The sequence below is a fragment of the Branchiostoma floridae genome, chromosome 10, assembly GCF_000003815.2.
Source record: "Branchiostoma floridae strain S238N-H82 chromosome 10, Bfl_VNyyK, whole genome shotgun sequence".
Classification (NCBI taxonomy): domain Eukaryota; kingdom Metazoa; phylum Chordata; class Leptocardii; order Amphioxiformes; family Branchiostomatidae; genus Branchiostoma; species Branchiostoma floridae.
Window position 1 is genome coordinate 19,544,581 of NC_049988.1, and position 19,379 is coordinate 19,563,959.

A 19,379-nucleotide genomic window follows, 5' to 3' on the forward strand; every position below is an offset into this window, starting at 1 on the left:
GTCCCTTTAAACTCACAATAACACACAGCTTAGCATTGTACAACAACAAACGTATGGTGTTTACTAGGTCGAAGTCTGTAGAAGGTGACGCATAACCTTTCCGTGAGGAACTTAGTGAGGAACTCAGCAAGAGTAAGAAGCCTCATAAACAAACTTAAGGTAACTTACGGGTAAGGCACTCGTCCTCTGTCTTATTGAGGTATAAGGGGTTTTGTACTGACTAGTCTTGCAATGTGGCTTTATAATACCAAGGAGGTTATATCACATGATATAACCTCCTTGATAATACTAATAGAGCTTGCTAAGGCATGGTGTTTTCAACCAAGCACATCGCGAGATCCCGAGACTCAGTCTCAAAGTGCGCTGGGTTCTCTATTGGCGTACTGGTACAGGTGTATCACGTAGTTCACGTACGCTAGTTTATAACATTTTAAGTACAATGGGGGGGGGGGGGATAAGCCGTGAAGACGTTATTAGATATGATTCTATGTATGTCACTATGTGTATTCGTAAAGTAGAGTAAGCACTAATAGTTAATATTGCATGCTATCGAATTCCTGCTGCATTGAACACAATACGTGAAAGAGATAATCACGTGAAGTAAGTAATACACATTTAGAAATAAAGCCATATAAGCTTTACATGATTTAGATTTGACTTAGTTACTCATAACATAACATAACATAACATAACAATAAGAATTTTGAAAATTTTCAAATCGGGATATAATTAAAATTGCATTGTCTCTCTTAATCTTCATGTACATTATATTATCAATATTGTTATTAATTAGAAGGTATTTCTTATTTGTCACGTTTTTTTTTCTGACACATGGTATGGGGTTGTGTAAGCAAACCTGGGCAGTTTAATAGAAATCGGAAGGACTTTCCCTCCTTACCTCTGCTCGGAGATTTCCCTTTCGTTCTCGTCTGTGATTGGTTGTCAGGGCTTCTGTCAAGTGATCAACGTAGTATTGCGTCATTCTTTCACGTGATCACTTTCAAATTCTTACCACGTTCTGTAGTGACTTACCCTGTCCCCTGGTGATCTTGTAACGACGGGGAATAGCGCGCCGAGGACTGTGGTTGTTCGAACATGTCGTCTACTGGGGTAAGCTGAGTGATGACGTTTCACAGAAAAATTCATTTCAAAAAGCAGACGATCGGCCAGGCGAAGAGGGAGGGGGGAATCGCCCTTTCGTCTTTAAATACAGCAAAAAACACGGCGTATTCAATCTACGTACCGACCACAACGCAAGAACACGACTCCGTCAAGTATTTCTGAGGTAAAGTTTCAAGATCTGTTGATTTTTTTAGGCGAAACGAAGACATAGAGCGAGTGATCTAGCAGGGAAGCGATCGGAAAATTCCGCTATCTTTCATTTCTTTGGCCTGTCGGATACCTGGTATTGATCAGGATAGCTGGAGTTGATTTTCGGACGAACTGAAGCTTTGACTGTCTGTGTAGACTTAGGAAGGCTTTCCTCACATAATGGGTACCTTTAGAGGCAAAGAAAGACAGTCGACGTCGCGAGAGGTCCGCTTTTGTTTTCTATAATTTCCTTCACAAAATATTTAGATTTAGAAAGTCCTGTCTCTTGTGTAAGCAATTCCCGATGGGACTTTGTTTTGGTTCATCTACAGGTAAAGATGTTCCCCTAAAACCAACCTAGAGTTGTTGATAAAACGGACAGTGTAATCTTGAGAGTAACACAGGCCTTGGCTCTAGAATGAAAATTTCTTCGACAGGACCCCTTGACTTGAGTTAGAGTTCGGGGTAGGGGGTGATGGTTGCAAATTTGGGTGATGTCTGACATGTTATTTGTCTATCTACTATTTTTTCAGTGGCCTGTAGACACTGGTTGAAACTAGCTATAGCTAGCTAATGCGACTTAGTCCAAAAATGTAGACACTGTGTTCAAACTTCAATTCAAATACTGTAAATCACAGTGATTTGATCTTTGAGGTAGGAAGAAATGGCCGGTTCATGGTGGTCTTATTACTCTTAACGATGGTAAATTGTGCCATAGCCACACTGTGAAGTAATCATGGAAACAAGTTGAAGCCGGTTGAAACCATCACCATGAAAAGCACGAAGAGAAAACAGTTGAGAAAAATTCAACAACTACGATATATCATACGATTCATAGCCACTTTCTGTCTTTCTGCACTCGAGAATAAATCTCAATTGTAATATGTACACCTGTATGTTCCATGTCCTACATCTAGACACTATCATATGAAAAACATAAAAATTACACCTCCGTAAATTTTCAGTTTTAACGGTTCATGTGTTCTAGAATGTGGGTTGGATAATGGATTCTTTTATTTTGTAACAAATGAATGATGTTTATTGGGATATAAGCGATTATCTGTTATGAATGAAAGGATTGTGACATCCCAGTTTTGTTATTTGATTACGTGAAACCCTTTCAGTGTGAACAGTATCAACAATATATAAATTTTTAGAATTAAAATTCAAGCACTCGGTAAAATGATTTCATGTGTTACGCACTTATTTTAAGAGAGTTATATTTTATAATGTGACTGGCAAAAAAGACAAAAGGGTGGTGACAGTCTTTCATAAGTTGCCTGGAATCCAGTCTCCGGCTACTCGCGACCTTCGGGAGCGGAACAAAGCTAACAAGACTGGATTCCAGGCTATTTCATAAGGCCCAGTACTAGTATCTGTTATGCATACAAAATTTTACATACAAACAGTGGATACTAACCTATATCATATGTTTTTTTGCTACAGGTGTGAGGCAGTCAGTAACTGAAAGTTGTGATCAGCTGACATCGCCCCTGTGAGAAACCGGTTGTTCCGGTCGCCATTTACAGCAAGTCTCTGGCTTAGAGTGCCGTCTCGCTCACTTTTCTGTCAGCGTTGGTCTTCGCAGACCTCAATGTGTTTAGACGAGCCGTGCGCGGAGGAAGAGAGACCGAGAAGTAAGAGTATGGAAGATTATGAATGCTTGGACGTCGACTATTCCCGAGCGGTCCCCCTCGAACCCTTCATTCACCAAGTAGGGGGGCACTCGAGTATGATGAGATTCGACGAACACACGGTGTGCAAGCCCATGATATCGCGAGAACACCACTTCTACCTGTCACTGCCAAAAAACCTGAGGAAATTCTCCCCAGAATACAGAGGTAAGACAAAGAGTTTCCCAAATTTAGATGCTTTTACTTCTTGTCTAATGACATGATCAGTAGGTCTTCTGAGCTTTATTGTTATTCATAGTACTTAGTGTTTAACACCTCTGCAGTCATTTGTAAAGGACTATGAATAAGCATGATGTAAGTAATTTACAAGCGTCTGCCTGTATTAAGTAAGTACTACTGTACTAGTATGCAGTTATCAATATGTTATTGCTCAAGCAGATGGTATGTTTCAACTCAATTGTAGTTTGTTATTTTCATCAGAAATCTGTAACAAAAAAAATGTACAAAATAAGTAAGATACAAAATGGATATTTAACGAAATGGCCTATTCTTGTTTGTTGTTTAAAATGTATACATGTGATCGTCGATATTTATGTAATATGTGTGTGTGTATATTGAGATGATTTGTATATATTTTCCAGTCCTTTCTTCTCTCTAAATCTGTAACGGCTATTAGTATTTACTTGCATTTGATTAAACAGGCTAAGTAAGATGGTGTTGTGATCTTTGCGTTGGGGTGGGGCCTTGTGTTAGTTTGTGCATTTTACTTCAGTTCTTCTGTTAGTCGGATAAGTTGTTTGCACAGCAGATGTTTTCTCAAATGAATGAAGCAGGGCTCAAAATACTGGGTGCATGTGCACCCAGGTGCACCCAAAGTTGGAACTGTGCACCCAATTATTTTCAGTGGGTGCACAGGGTGCACCCAAATATTTTCTTAGGTTTAGGCCACACGGATTTAATTTCTTGGTTCACGGATTCGCTCGCTCCTGTTTTTTTTGAAAAAAAAATTAAAATGAAAATTACCACTCAGCAAATTTTCACCATTAATGAAACCATTCACCAACTTTCTGGTGTAGCAAATTGGCCTTTATATTATAAGCTCCTTAAAGTGTGGGTACAGGTGCTGTTACTGTACAAAAATAGTGTTTTTGTATTTTTTTCAAGCTGAAAACTTTTTTTCTTTATGTTTTGGATTAGCCGTTACCTTTACCCCAACCATTTAACAATTTTTATTTTTATTTTCATTTCGCCCTATCGCTCCATATTTTTTATGAAAAAATCCGTGAACCAAGAAATTGAATTGGTGTGGCCTTATGTATGGAAAGATATCAAGTATACTAGTATACATCATATTCTTGACATCTAAGTGTTAGAAAGATGATAAAAATGTCTGTCATGTTACTTGTTTAAGAATTTGATAACTAGTAACTAAGGTATATTATTAGGTGTTTTTTTTACATTCTCCTTAAATTTAAGTGGTGCACCCAAACATTTTTTGGTCAATTGGTGCACCCAATTTTTTATGCTGGGTGCACCAGTGCACCTAATCCAAAAAATGAATTTCAAGCCCTGATGAAGGAAGTACTAGTACTACACACACTCCACACTGGACTTCTTCTTTTTTTAATGTTATATATCGTGTGTTCTCCTAACTTATACTGTGTCGCCCTCACTCTGCAGTTTATGTACTAGTACTGGTAGTTTCAACTTTATAAAGCCTTAAACATTTCAAAACACATGTGTGTGAGTATGTACAGGTGCCATGGTTTGTTTTTAGGAGAAGTAGGTCAACCAAATAACAACAGTCAATCTGGAGTGGCTTCCCTGGAATGTTGTTTGTACCAACACAAGATGGGCGTTGTCACACACTCTTGCTATCCGAAGTATCGTCTTTCAGGACAAGGAATAGTTTTTTAAAAAAACTTAAATAAACTTAAAAGAGAAGAAAACAAAACAAAGATGTCAAACTCTAATTGCAAAAGTCTGTCATGGAATTTTTGTGAAATTGCAGGCAGAAACTTCAATGTTTACTTGTTGGTGACAGGTCCCTCCCTGTCCCATGAGTATTTTGGAACTTTCCAAACAAACAGGCCTGCCTCCAAAATAGACTCATAATTGGCACTTCCGATTTTTCTATTCCCATTGGACTGGGCTTTGTTTATTCCCTGTGGTTTCTGTGTCAACAGTGGTCCAATTAACAACAGACTACAATTCCTTGCCAGGGGTTCTAGGGAAGATTTTATTTTATTGTGGTGCGGTAATGGCTAGGTAGCAAAGTGATCAAGTTCAAGGGGGCAGTGTGGAAGGTGGGTCTTGGCCGGTACATGGTGAGATTTTACATTGTAAGGTAAAAAGTTGGCATGCTACATATAATGGTACCCAAGTGTTGACTTGTTTCTTTTTAGGTCACATGTAATAAAAATGATTTTTACTCAGTTTTGAGGGTAATATCACATCTCACATTTTCAATTAAACCAAATAGACACTAGCAAAGTACTATTTACAATAATTGGAAAGGCAATGTGGTCTTCAATGGACCGATCCCGTAGCCCCGCCCCCTGTTCGATCATGTTCTATTTCGAACACCTCCGTCAAAAACACCGCTTGTCGGACAGAACTGGCCGCTGCCGCTGTTTAGCTGATAATGACGACTGACTTCGGTTTAGCTTTTTTGAGCCATGAAATCCTCTCAGACCTGGCCGAAAAAAATTGCGCTGCCTTTTTTGTTATGGGGTACATCCACTGCGTACTGTCGTTTGAGAATTGGGTTGATACAGATGCGGTAAGGGCGTTATAATTTCAGACAAAGCGGAAGCGATAGGCGCTCCATAGCATTACCTTGTTGGTGGGCAGAAGGGCCCGGTTTCTGACATGCGATCCATGCATGTGGAGACCAGGGTACATAAATCTGTAACAGGGTTTCTGCTGCATTTGTTGCATGCATAAGAGCTGCATGCATGCTCATGATAAAAACAAATTTGAGAAGACAGAAGCTCTGGCACTCGTGGAGAGGGAGCTTGTACTACACGCCAGCTAATAGGACCCTTCTACAAAGACTGCTAGTGCAGAGTCCCGTGTCTTATACATACCCTGCTTTACACGTGCATTCAGCCAATCAACAATGTAATGCTATGCAGTGGCTCTGCCTCCCAAAACAACAATACTCGGTGGGTGTAACCTTCAATAAAGAATAGTATAGCATTTTTCTTTGGCCATTTCTGTCCCACTGGGGCTGTTTTTGACGGAGGTGTTCGAAATAGAACAAGGGGTTCTACCTGGTTCTATTTGTTCGATATGCGTTCGATCGGGATCGGTCCATTTAGCGTGGTGGTTGCAAAAAGTAGCTGGATGGCTACTTGCACCACTCAGCAAGAACCCCTATCACTATCAGAGGTTTAAATCCCACTGCTTCAACAGGCAGCAAGTTGTTTACGTATCAGACAATGCTGTGATAGTCCATAGCTGAAGGCACACTCACGCCTACTGATTAAAAATCAGAATGTTGGGATAGTCCCAAATTGCTTGGGGCAAGATCCTCCCAAGAAAGCTGTAATTAGTGTAAATGCAGAAACTTTTGCTGTGGTTTAATATTCGCGGTGGCAGCTTCATTGTGAAATTTAAACCACCTTGAAAATTTTCCATGGCAGTAAAAGACTACAGTGCATGGTGCTACCGCAAACTTAAAACCACCGCGGACAGTCCTTTTTTTAAATGCTTGTACAGCACATAAGGCTGTCCCCAGGGCAAATTCTGGAGAAGAGGGCATGCTTATGCAAATGTTTAAAAGGACCCTGTCCAGATGGCATTTTGCCATGCCAGCAAAACAAAACTTCAAAAGGTAACCACTCCAGATGGGGCCTTGTCAACCTTTGATATCACTAACCTTCTGTGCTGTCCAAAGGTAAAGGTGAGATCAGGTGAACATTGGAAGTGAGCGGTTCTGTTTTCCTCGAGTAGGAGTGGAAACTTTGTGTGATAGATCTGTATTGTGTGTATCGAGACTTGAGTTTTTTTCAACTTTCACTCGTGATTGGCCTGCTAACATTATTTATTATGGCTCATGTTTTTTTTCTAGATCTCAGTTCCAAATAAACAAGGTTTAGGCTTGACTTGATCTGACTAAGTCTGACCATGTTCAGGTCTCTGTTAAAAAAAGAAAAGATAAGCTTACCCATGACATGACTAACCTTTGACATTTATTATTCCCCAGGTGTCATTCAGGTCCCAGTTCCAAATAAGGAGATGTAACCTTCGACACAACCGGCCTTTAACAATCTCATCCCCTCCGGCCAGGTGTCATTCACCTCCCTGTTCCAAATAAGGACAACTTCACCTTTGATACAACTGACCTTTGACATTCTCATTCCCCCCAGGTGTCATCCAGGTGTCATTTCAAGAGGACAAAGATGGCTTCATCCGCCTGGTGGCACATCCGTGTGAGACCAACCACTCCGGCGGGCACTCCGAGTCTGACAGTTCGCCGGCGGGGTCCGCAGAGGAAGACAACGTCAGCAGCGCCTCGAGCGTCCATCGCACGAAGCGGCGGAGACGGCGAAAGGAAAAGGAAACAGGCATCAACACAAATGAGATAACACACAGGTAACAGCTCCATTTGTAATGTTTGCATATGTGTATGTGGTATGAGGACTGTCACCAGCTTTATTTCTTACATATCGTATTCATATGTACTATAAGGATACTTGTCTGTGTTCCATTATCAACTCGCTTTTCATCTGCATTTGAAAGGTTTTTATCCTGGAGAGTTGGTGAAGTTTTTACCAAAGTCACAACAAATGGTTATGAATTTGATCTTTGGGAGATCACATCATGCTCTTTATAGATCTGTCTGCAGTTTGCAAAGAAAAAGGCAGCTTGAACATGTGCATTAAGCTGATAAAAAGATATCTGTTGATATTGGCAAAATAAGCAGAGCCATTTCCGTTTAACCAGGGATTTCTCCAACTCAGCATACTGCATAGGGACACCTCTCCATTGCCTGAAAAGTCACAAATGTCCTGATCCCCAAATGACCATAAAACAACAACAGGGTGTTGTGGACACTGTCTTTGATTAAGATTGTCATGCAGGGCTCAAAATACTGGGTGCATGTGCACCCAGGTGCACCCAAAATTGGAACTGTGCACCCAAATATTTTCTACGTTTTTGTATCTAAAGATATCATGTTTACTAGTATACATCATGTTCTTTACATCTAAGTGTTAGAAAGATAATAAAAATGTCTGTCATGGTACTTGTATAAGAATTTGATAGCTTGTAACAGTTACTAAGTTTTGCTATTACTAGGTTATTAAATTTAAGTGGTGCGCCCAAAACTTTTTTGGTGCACCCAATTTTTTATGCTGGGTGCACCAGTGCACCTAATCTCAAAAATGAATTTTGAGCCCTGTCATAGTAGCGTAAACACAGGAAAAGTCTCCGGGACCTGTTCCTCTGTCCTGGGACAGAAATATCCCTGTAGGGATGGAAAACAATTTCACCCCGTCTGCCCCCCAAAATCAGAGCTTCTGATGACGTTTTTCATCAACTTAAGATGACAGATTTAACAACAAAAGTCAACAACATTGGCTGCCAAACAATGGGAAAAAGATTTCAAGCTGGAAATATCAAAAAATGCTCTCCAAAATAATTGAGGAAAAGTACTTCTATATTTGTTTATTTGTGTATCATGATTGAAACTAATGTCTCCCATACCATCTTGTTTTCCATCCCCTGTTCTTCCCTTGGTGTTTGTATTTGTGTTTGTGTTGTTGTGTCTCTTGCCGACTCCTCTGACCGTCTGTAGCGTCCCACTCTGTGATTGTGTCCTCTCAAACGGGCGCAGGCGCTGGAGTTGGCCCCCAGTCAGGTAGAATGCTAGATTTTCCCAGTTTCTCTCTTTCAATGACTCACATCTAAATCTACATATATAAGTCACAGTAGAGATCACAATCCAGTAGAATCGTCGATTCTCCTAGGAGAGATCGCGATTGCAGTCTGTTTCACATATCTTAGTGTAATAGAGCCCATATTGACAACATCTGTTTAACATGATTCTTGGGAAGGTTTCTCAGAAATTAACAGGAATAGATAAACATCTTGTATTTTAGCTGACCAGTAGATGGGATAAGGAAGAACAAAGGGGCGATCACAGTTAATTAATGACCTGTCAAGTACATGTGGGAAGAATTTGTTTTGTTTACGTCAGCACCCAGCTAAGAGATAAAAAGAAGGAACACCAGGGATGAGGGGTCAGTTCAGACAGAGGAGACACAGAGACAGTCATGATGTGACAGAGAAGAATAAAGATCGTTCTCGGCCACGGCAGATCTTGTGCGTCTGTGATTCATTTTCTGCGCCGCCAGTTTCCACTTCCTTCATTACATGGCGTTGTCGGCAGGATCCGGTAATATCTCCCTGCACGGGATGGAAGGGACTATGACCAACCCTCGGACGCCGGCTACGAGACCACAAGAGACGACCTCTCCAGAGCACAGCCCGGCACAGCCCAGCACGAACAACCCACGGACGACTCCAAGGCCACGGAAGATGACTACAGACCACAACCAGTCCGGTGAGATCTTGCCTTTGCTTGGTTTTGAGCATTGTGACCTGGCCACCTAGTCTGATTCTGTGTAGCGTAAATCTGTAGATTGTAGTGTTAACTTGGTAATATGTAGGGCAACACAAGGTATACGTAGTTCTCGTTAGACAGCAAAAAATAGGTTTTCAAAATACAGGTTGTTTAGTTAGTGTGGTAACATGATGTAAGGAAAAGCCGTGAAGTGTCGATCCCTCAATGTTAGCTAGCTGAGCACGGTGGAGTTTAAGAGACTTTTCTTGGAATGATCTGAATGTCCCAAGTAGACTTGTGTGATTTTGAATTTGGCTCTCCGTGGTTCGGAATTATTTTGAGAAACAAAACAAAACAGAAACGTATCTATTAGAGTGTAGTTTTCCTTGTTATTTGTGTGAGTGTTGGACGGAAAAGTAGGACAGATTCTGTTCTGCTGTTCATGTGTATGTTAGGCTCGTACTAGTTGTAGACAATGATACTTGCAACTTTTTGAGAGGGACTCCAGTTGGTTACATGTCTATATTCCGAAATCTCTATGTTCCGAAATCTCTATGTTCCGAAATCTCTATGTTCCGAAATATATACTAGTAATCATGGACATATAACGTGGATGGTATTTAAGTCTATAGTACTCGTACTAAACTCATACCCACAAACTAAGGTTCCGATACTCTTCCTGAACGCCGACCCGATTCCGACGGTCGCGTGCACGTGCGTGGTCCCCCGTGCTGAAAATATTCAAATTCTGGTTTTATCATGTACCTTCTTCTAATACTCCCCTCTTTTGCCAATGGAGAGGTTTTGAACTGTTTATCTGAAACAGAATCTGCACTCGATCGCAAATTTCAGCGGAAAATTTTCTTCATTTCTAAACACGCACAATTTTCTAACCGCAATTTTTCTGGTCTCGTGTATAATGCGGATAATCGCATGTATATTTCAAAATAATGTTTACTTTGTATGCATACATTATTATATGTATTTATTGGTTTATGAAACTTGTTATCAATATATATTTTTGATGAATGAGAGTATATTTTTATTCTTCGTCAAAAATTTTCGATACGATGCTATCAAGGTGGTGCAAGGTGGTGCGGTCATTACAGGTCACTAAATGGCGCTTCCCAAGTTTGACGAAAATTCGTCTGACACTACGATCTAGTCGGAGTTCGTCCACCCAAATTGTAGAAAATGAGAATAAAAGGCAAAGATATTTGATCTAAGAATATGAAACGCCGCCAAGTTCCGTGTTAGATACTTGTAGGCAGTTTCTCCCGGCGAGTTAATCGCCGTGACGGCCAGGCCGGAGCTAGCCTGTTCCTCCCCAACGATCGCTCACTTCGACCGCCGCCTGCATACAAGTAGTATATCGGAATATGATATATCACAGGCTGCAGGAACCATTTATAAATTATATAGACATTTCGGAACAAAGAGATTTCGGAACATAGAGATTTCGGAACATAGAGATTTCGGAACATAGAGATTTCGGAACATAGAGCGGTCACCCTCCAGTTAGGATAGGTCGACAGGAGCTCTACCGACAGCCACGGTTGAGCAGGGGGTAGGGCAGCCCCACAGACTCCTGGGGTGGGGTAGGTATTGAGCGTGCCTATTGAGACCTAGCTTTAATTGAGTCCAGGGGTAAACTTGGACAAGAACATGATAGCTTTTGGTAGTATTGGGCAGGTTGAAAACAGGTCGTTGTTTCTTGGTAGCTTAGACATTAAGACTGAGTCTCAATGGAAAGACAGATGACAGTTTCATTGAAGTGAAGAATGTTTCAGCGAGGGTCCTGGGTCCATAAGCCAGTGGGGGGTGGAGCTGACTGCCGGATTGATGTCCGTGGAAAGCCAGACATTCGGGCAAATGTTGCCGGTTAGCGGGGATGTTTGGGCGTCATGAAGGCTCAGCTGATAGCAAGGTCAGTTAAATCCTACCCCCAGAGCTTAGCTTGTGTTAGTGATAGACTAGAGACGAACATCTGAAATTAGTGTAGGGTCTAGTGAAGGTAGCAAGACGGTGTGGCCAGGTTGTACGATGCTCTACCTTGCAGGAGATAAACCCAGACAGTGGCGAAGCGAGAGTCACTTATGGAGGGTGTAAATGGTCCAGACACGGTGGAGGAGACGCCACAAAGGGCACCCCACCAACGAAGGACCAAGGATTCAACGGGCCTGTGACCTGATCCCGACAAGCCACACCGGCAGCCAATTGGGCACGGACAGGACACAGCCGCCGTGAGGACAAGGAGGCGAGGGGAGCAGGGGAGAGACAACTGGCGCACCTGAGCAGAGCAGACCCTAGAGCAACAACAACGACCGGAGTGATGGTGACCCCAAGATCACGCAGATAATGACCTGAAAACGGACATTGTACCATGGACTTGATAACTGAACTCTTGATCCATTGACGAGATTTTCGATACAGATTTCATAGTATACTGTATGTTTTTCACATTGTGATTTAGACCTGATACTGGGAAGCTAGTGTTTCTCCACTCAGATCTGTTTGTCATATATCAATCAATTAATGTCACTGATGTAAACTGACTTATTACTGTTTTTTTGTTCTTTCATAATGATAGTTGCTATTGTAAAATGCGGGGACGCATTTGTTTCAAAGCAGGGGGATGTAATAGAGCCCATATTGACAACATCTGTTTAACATGATTCTTGGGAAGGTTTCTCAGAAATTAACAGGAATAGATAAACATCTTGTATTTTAGCTGACCAGTAGATGGGATAAGGAAGAACAAAGGGGCGATCACAGTTAATTAATGACCTGTCAAGTACATGTGGGAAGAATTTGTTTTGTTTACGTCAGCACCCAGCTAAGAGATAAAAAGAAGGAACACCAGGGATGAGGGGTCAGTTCAGACAGAGGAGACACAGAGACAGTCATGATGTGACAGAGAAGAATAAAGATCGTTCTCGGCCACGGCAGATCTTGTGCGTCTGTGATTCATTTTCTGCGCCGCCAGTTTCCACTTCCTTCATTACATTAGCATCATTTGAGTTTGGATCAGAGTTAGCCCTAGGAGACACCCGATCGCAATCTGTACTAGTAGATCGGAGTTGGCCCTAGGACCAGCTCCGATTGCGATCTCTCCTTGGAGAATCGACGATTCTACCAGATCGTGATCTCTACTGTGACATATATACCCCCAAATGGCCCAGGGTTAGGGCGGGCAGGCCGCCTGCCTGGCACAGAAGCACTCAACATTGGGAGCACTTACAGCCATGCCAGGCAGGGACATGATATGCTGATCTCCAATAAGATTCTACGGTGCCATGGGGTAGTATCAAAGCTGGTCAAGGAATATAGCCGGTCAAACTTGAAAGGGAGTCAGACGGGCACCGGTTGCATACACACTCCTAGGCCAGCTTCACTCCTCTGCCAGCTTTTGATACAATCTTATGCTACCGTAGGATCTGCTTGGAGATTAATGATACACAGACTTTTGCATCAAAATTCCAATTCTAATTTCCAACATTCAACAACTCAAAATTCCCCCATCATTCCCCTTTGTCGCTCCATTACAAATCTGCAAATGAATTTCAAACTCAAAGACTACATTGGAAGAATATCAGCCAAATGAAAATTACTTAAAAATTGAAAGGAACATGGAAGAATAATCTAAATGGGTTCTTTACACCCATCTCAAAGTAAGCATGATTATAGCTATAACTTGCACTCTGCAACTTGTTATGTTAATGAAAAAGTTCCAAACCTTCTGCTGGTTGCCTGATCCCACAATCAGTACAAATCATATATCAGCAGGTAACTTTTAACTGTTATATGTAACTTGAATACTGGTTATACCAGCTATATAGATAAGAAACATGCAAATTTGTCTCAATGGATGTAATCAAACCAGATGTCCATTGCTTATCTCTGATGCACAGTGACAGAAGCGAGATGCACATGCACGGTATGCCAATTACCCTAACCAGTCCCCATGACAACCTGTCGTACTGCCCAGTCCAGAGGTTTAGGTTTGTCTGGAACAAATCTGTATTTCAGTTGGGGTGAAAGGTCATTATCAGGGCTAAAGGTTACTGGGTTAAAGGTCGTCACATTGGGTATCACTGGTTTAAGGTTAGCACACTGGGTGGTAGGGTGTCACACTAGGTGAAAAGTAACTATCGATATTGAACAATGGTCATTCCATTGGGTTAAAGGTTATACTGGGTTAAAGGTCATATATTGGGTGCTTGTCTTTCCTTTGTTGCCAAACATCATCATAGCCAGAGTAACTTGTCAGTTCGAAGTTTACTTGAGTAGGGAAGTGGTCAATTATTAGCTAGTCAGACTTTACACAAAATATATTAGCTGGCCACAAAGTACACTTGAGATAAGTAATCTACAGAACTGCTTCTAATAAGTGCAACAATACATTGCAACTTTATGGCCGTTGTCTACACATCGTTAATTTCAGACAGAGTCCACAGACGACATAGACTGTTGACTCAACAGAAATAAAAGTGTGCATGTTGATTTTTGGCACACCTGTGCCCACCAGGTGAGGTAGAGTTGTTGACCTGAGCACATACACCTGTGTGTGGAATAGGTGAGACCATGTCTACCTGTCATATGTCATTAACTTTGACAGGTCAAGGTGACTGATCTATGTTGAGTTTGGAAAGAAAGGAAAGGAAATTAGAGTCTTCTTGGCAGCAGTTGACAGAGATGAAAAATGTTATGATGTACAGTATTTACAGGTACAGAGTTTAAGAGAATTTCAAGTTAAAATGGTGCATTTCTAAGGTATCTTGAGGGGCAAAGTTACTCTCAGAGAGGTCACAGTATAACTATAAGACTATGACCACAAATGACCTTGTGGCATCCCTGGTCAATTAGAACTTCATGTTTGTCAGTGTATCTGTTCCCCAGTGTAAGGGCGGCTGGTTTGTCCAATTTCTTGTTATTTTAAGAAAAGCGCGTCCAGATGACACCTGAACGCATGCCTGGCTAAAATTAAAAAGCCTGCCTGGATGTCAAACCTGGATAAATGTACTGCTGTGTATATGAATACTTGTTGAACATATACACAAGATATACACAAAGAATCTAACCCAGGCTGTTAGCCTGGCATGTGCCAAGACATCTTTTTTTCTTAATGTACTAAAAATAAGAAGCACTAGACGCCCTTACACTGGGGAGTAAATCCTCTGACAAGCGGGAAATTCTGAATGACCAGGGATGTTACTAGGTCATTTGTGGTCACAGTCTTCTACTGTGACCTCTCTGACAGTAATTTTGCGCCTCAGGTTACCTTAGAATGCACCATTTTACCATTGAATTCTCTAAAACTCTGCACCATGGAAGGTGGATGCCCCCAGACCCCCTATATTACATGGTCCCTATGTCACCTACCGTGGCTCACCAAGAAATTTGGACCAACTATGATAAAATTCTAGCTTAAAGCCTGCTGCTGTACACTATATTATATATGAATACTTGTTGGATACGTAAGCTGCATTTAGAGAACCTAACCAAGTTTGTTTTTTGCACACAGGGTGAGGTTACTAAGAACAGGCAGCATCGAGGTCCAGAGCAACGGCACCGGCCCCTTCCTGGTGGATCTTGTGGAGAATAAGGAGGAAGCCGAGAGTCTTAAGGGTCTGGGACACAACCCTTGGAGCTTAAGATGTCACAAGAAACAGCTGGCCGAGATGAGAAAGACGGCGCCGAACAGCAAACTGCACAGTATCCTTTTTCAGAAGGTTTTTTTTTCTTGTTATTTGTATATATGCATATATTATACAGGGCAACAAAAATCCCTTTTTGAAATAGGTACACCTAATCTAAAAATGTAAGGGAGACAACATAAAATAAGAAGAATGCCAAAAAAACATAATTACAAACCCTACTGCACAGCTCAAACTTTGGGTGCACTAGGGTTTGATTTTATCCCTCATCTTGACCAAGGCCTACACTTTTTGTACTCCTCTTTCTTGCTCCCTTGATGATTCCTTGCATGTGATGTTTAGAATTAATGATAAAAAAAGTTTTGCACAAGGAAATGCAGAAGAATTAGGTGGAATTGTTGGCCGAAGATTTTAGTAAGAATGACCAAAAAAAGGCAATACTAACTACCAAAGTATCTTCCTTAACCCCTTGGCTCAGAATTTATCCTCCTAGAAAACGTGACGTCCCAGTTCGTGTACCCGTGTATCCTAGACCTGAAGATGGGTACCAGACAGCACGGGGACGACGCCACGGAAGAGAAGAGAAATCGACAGATGGAAAAATGTGCGTCAACAACATCCGCCAGCATCGGTGTTCGTGTGTGTGGCATGCAGGTAGGTTTGGGCCTGAAATTGGCTAATTAAGAAATGAAGCATTAAGCAGAATACACAGTATTAAAACAACAACAAATTTTGTACCCAATGTCTTGTAAATGTGATGCTTTTTATGTATAGATATAGTGGAATTTGGACCTATTCAGTGACATTTTCAAGCATACTTTATTTCTGTTTTTTTTTTTAATTCTAGTCAATACAAGCTGACTGCTGTTTACCCCTGTGTCAGGGACCCCAGTAGCAGAATAATCAAATACTGGATACTACTACTACTAGTACTACTAATCTACTACTACTGCTACTAATGGACTCTTTTTACTTCTTTTCCAGGTTTACAAAGCAGAAACCGGACACTTCCTTTGTCGAAACAAATACTACGGACGGAAACTGACAGAAGACGGCTTCAAACACACGCTTCAGCAGTTCCTAGACAACGGACAAGACGTGGTGGCTCCCAAAATCATCGCCCAGCTCCAAGAACTCAAGTCAATCCTGGAGAAACATCAGACGTACAGATTCTACTCCAGCTCTTTGCTGATCATTTACGAGGGGAATAACTGCTGGGGAGGGGCAAACCGGGTGGAAAATGAGGACTTGTGTGCCAGCCACCGTGCCGCCGGCGTGGCGGTGAAAATGATCGACTTTGCGCACAGCACGTACAAGGGTTTCCGTGGCGACCGGACGGTCCATCAGGGCCCGGATAAGGGGTACATCTTCGGACTGGAGAACCTGCTCAGAGTTTTCCACGAGATCGTGGAGGAACGGGGAATTGTAGATGAGCACGACACGTAAAAGTGAAAAACTTCCCCGGAAAAAAAATCATACATATCCTCTCCTGCGAAACCCGCCACTTTTTAGTATCAAGCAACTTGCCCTTGGCATATCTGCCTATGATCCACCCTTCTTACTGTGTTAGCATTGGCAAGATGTCTCCAGCCAATGACATTGCTGCTTGCAGTAAAGAGACAACATGATTGGCTGGTAGCTGTTAATATTGGCCAGATGTCTCCAGCCAATCATATCGCTGCTTGCAGTAAAGATAAAACATGATTGGATGGTAGCTGTTAGCATTGGCTAGATGTCACCAGCCAATGACATTGCTGCTTGCAGTAAAGAGACAACATGATTGGCTGGTAGCTGTTAGTATTGGCCAGATGTCTCCAGCTAATCACATCGCTGCTTGCAATAAAGAGACAGCATGATTGGCTGGTAGCTGTTAGCATTGGCTAGTTGTGACCAGCCAATTATGTTGCTGCTTACAGTCAAGAGGCAATGTGATAATGTGATTGGCTGGAACTTTCCCTCACACAACAGAAGGGGGGCGTCTGATTGGTAGATGGCTAACCAGTGTTAGAGCAGAGAGAAGATCAGAATTTCAGTCATGTATGCCTGGGTCATTGCTTGAAACAGAAAAGTGGCGGTGATCTTGTATTGAGGGGATGCAAAAAATGGACTTGGTCAAATGCTGATATTTTGGTGATATTATTGATAGAAATGTCTCAGTTTAGACAGAGCTTCAGACACTCATTTTTAAGCTAGCTTGTATAAAAAGCTCTTTAAGCAACAACAGTTTTAAGATTTCTAGAGTCTTTTGAAAGACCAAAGTTGTTTAGGAATATGTCATAGACATAGTACTGATATATACACTTATTGGTATAGAGTATTTGTCCAAAGAACCTAAGACAGTCTACTGAAAGGCAAAAGTTGACATATTTAGACAAAAAAAGTCTATGTACTTAAAATATAAAGAAATGTATGTGGTGTAGCTTATTACATGGTCCTCACAAACAGTTGTATCCTTTGTTGGGTGTCCTTGTTTTCTTTCATGGCCACATTCATACATGTATATTGTGAACTCAATGGAGCTGTGGCTATTTTTAATATGAACACACGCATCCCTTGCAATAAATAATTGTACTCTCATCTTGATAGTATTTAAGTCTGTGTATGTACTGATAGTTTTTTATGTTCAGGTGCTATAAAACTTTTGTATGTTAGAACTTTGAAAGAAGTTTCTGTTCGATGATAACTTGTTCAGTGAAGTTTTTGTTTCTCTGATTTCGTTGTGTGCTGTAGTAGTCATGGTACTACAATGTAAATGTAGGGCCTGAAATGCCAAATATATCAATTTATAGACACATTGCTAAGATTTCAGGTGTATGCATTAATGGCTTTGACTTGCAAGTACTGTCATGTCATCATGTTATCCCAAAGCAGATGTTAGAATGGGAGATTATTTAGTTGTCTTACAGCTAATCGTTGTGTAATCATGGCAAACAGAGAATGCCTCAATTTTCCCCCTGCTTCTGCTAGAAGATTGCATTTTTCAATTGTTGTTAAGGTTCCAAAAGACAAATGTCTACATTTTCTGGTGTATGTTAGAACAACTTGCAGTTTCAGAAATGTCTAGAAGCAGATGTAATTGGAAGTTGTATATTTACAGCCAATCTTTGTAAAAACAAGGCATCCAGGAAATTTTGTATTCCCCCATCTCGACACATGCTAGAAGATAGTGCCTTTGTTGTAACGGCCATTAAGTGTTAAAAGATAGAATCAGAAACCCCCCCCCCCCTCTTTGGTTCAAGCAACAAGGCAAAAATGCCAGGGCAATGTTGTACATGTAGTAAAGTCCCAGCAGAAGTTTCACCCATATAGCAAGTGCTGTGGGAAGAGGACTAAAAAGTGACACATTGCAGAGACATCTTATAGTGCATTGTGTCAGTAAAAGAATATGCTAGCATTTAATAGTAAAAGCAATAACTATAATTGTTTTATACTTGTAATCACCAAGTAATATATGCTAACATCCTTATACTATTGGGGAGGATTCACTAATAGTTCTGGTAAAAGGTGTATGTAACCCCCCTCCCCTATGCATGAAATGATAGCCCCCTAGCCAAAGAGGCCTTTAAAAAGAAATAGTTTATTAAGCTGATATTATATTAATGGAAGTATATTTAACTTAACACTATGGTGACATATGGAGATATGGATTTCTAAAATTTTCATTCCATACTTTGCTAGCCCCCCAAAACGCTTAAGATAGTGATTACAGCATACTTTGTCCCTTGCTGAAAAAAAGCAAGTTACTTGTTTTTGTATCCTCATGCACTTTCGTTAGGCACACACGATTAATTTTCTTTTGTTCTTGGATGTTTTGAAGTGAAACTAAGCAAGACTAAAGGACCACAATGTTAAGACAAACACTTGACTCTCATTTATTCACTGACTTGTGTGAGCAAGGACGGGACTTTTCACTTGGTGTGTTTTCATGTTGAATTGTCCAAATTGAACCTTATATTTTTTACATCCGAGAACCAACAAATTAGAATGGTGTAGCCAAACTAGCTTGCATTTCAGGGTTATACTGTATGTACAATTTACATTTGTATATCTTATAAGTGCAATATGTATCCAAAACATGTTAATTTATGCACTTCTTAACCACTGTACTTAGTATAGTAAGCCTATGCGTAAAAGTGTATATATACCATAAAGTGTTATGGTAGAGAACCCAATCCATTATAAGGAGAGGTTATATATATAATATCA

General features: G+C 41.0%; 1 protein-coding gene and 1 long non-coding RNA gene across 3 annotated transcripts; both read left to right on the top strand.

Annotated features, from left to right (window-relative positions):
• The first annotated feature begins 1,129 nt into the window (after positions 1-1,129).
• LOC118423954 (inositol hexakisphosphate kinase 1-like) lies at positions 1,130-16,943 on the top strand. Of its 2 annotated transcripts, XM_035832283.1 has the most exons (7): positions 1,130-1,285; positions 2,758-3,152; positions 7,319-7,544; positions 8,749-8,811; positions 15,041-15,231; positions 15,652-15,827; positions 16,158-16,943. In XM_035832283.1, exons 2-7 carry the CDS (start codon positions 2,906-2,908, stop codon positions 16,617-16,619), a joined length of 1,365 nt encoding a protein of 454 aa, XP_035688176.1. In that variant the 5' UTR covers positions 1,130-1,285; positions 2,758-2,905; the 3' UTR covers positions 16,620-16,943. The 2 variants fall into 2 exon arrangements, with proteins under 2 accessions (XP_035688176.1, XP_035688177.1); XM_035832284.1 differs by lacking the exon at positions 8,749-8,811.
• On the top strand, positions 8,959-12,464 carry LOC118423955. The gene is made up of 2 exons (XR_004832149.1): positions 8,959-10,023; positions 11,035-12,464. It is a non-coding gene; the product is annotated as an uncharacterized LOC118423955 (long non-coding RNA).
• Positions 16,944-19,379: the final 2,436 nt, after the last annotated feature.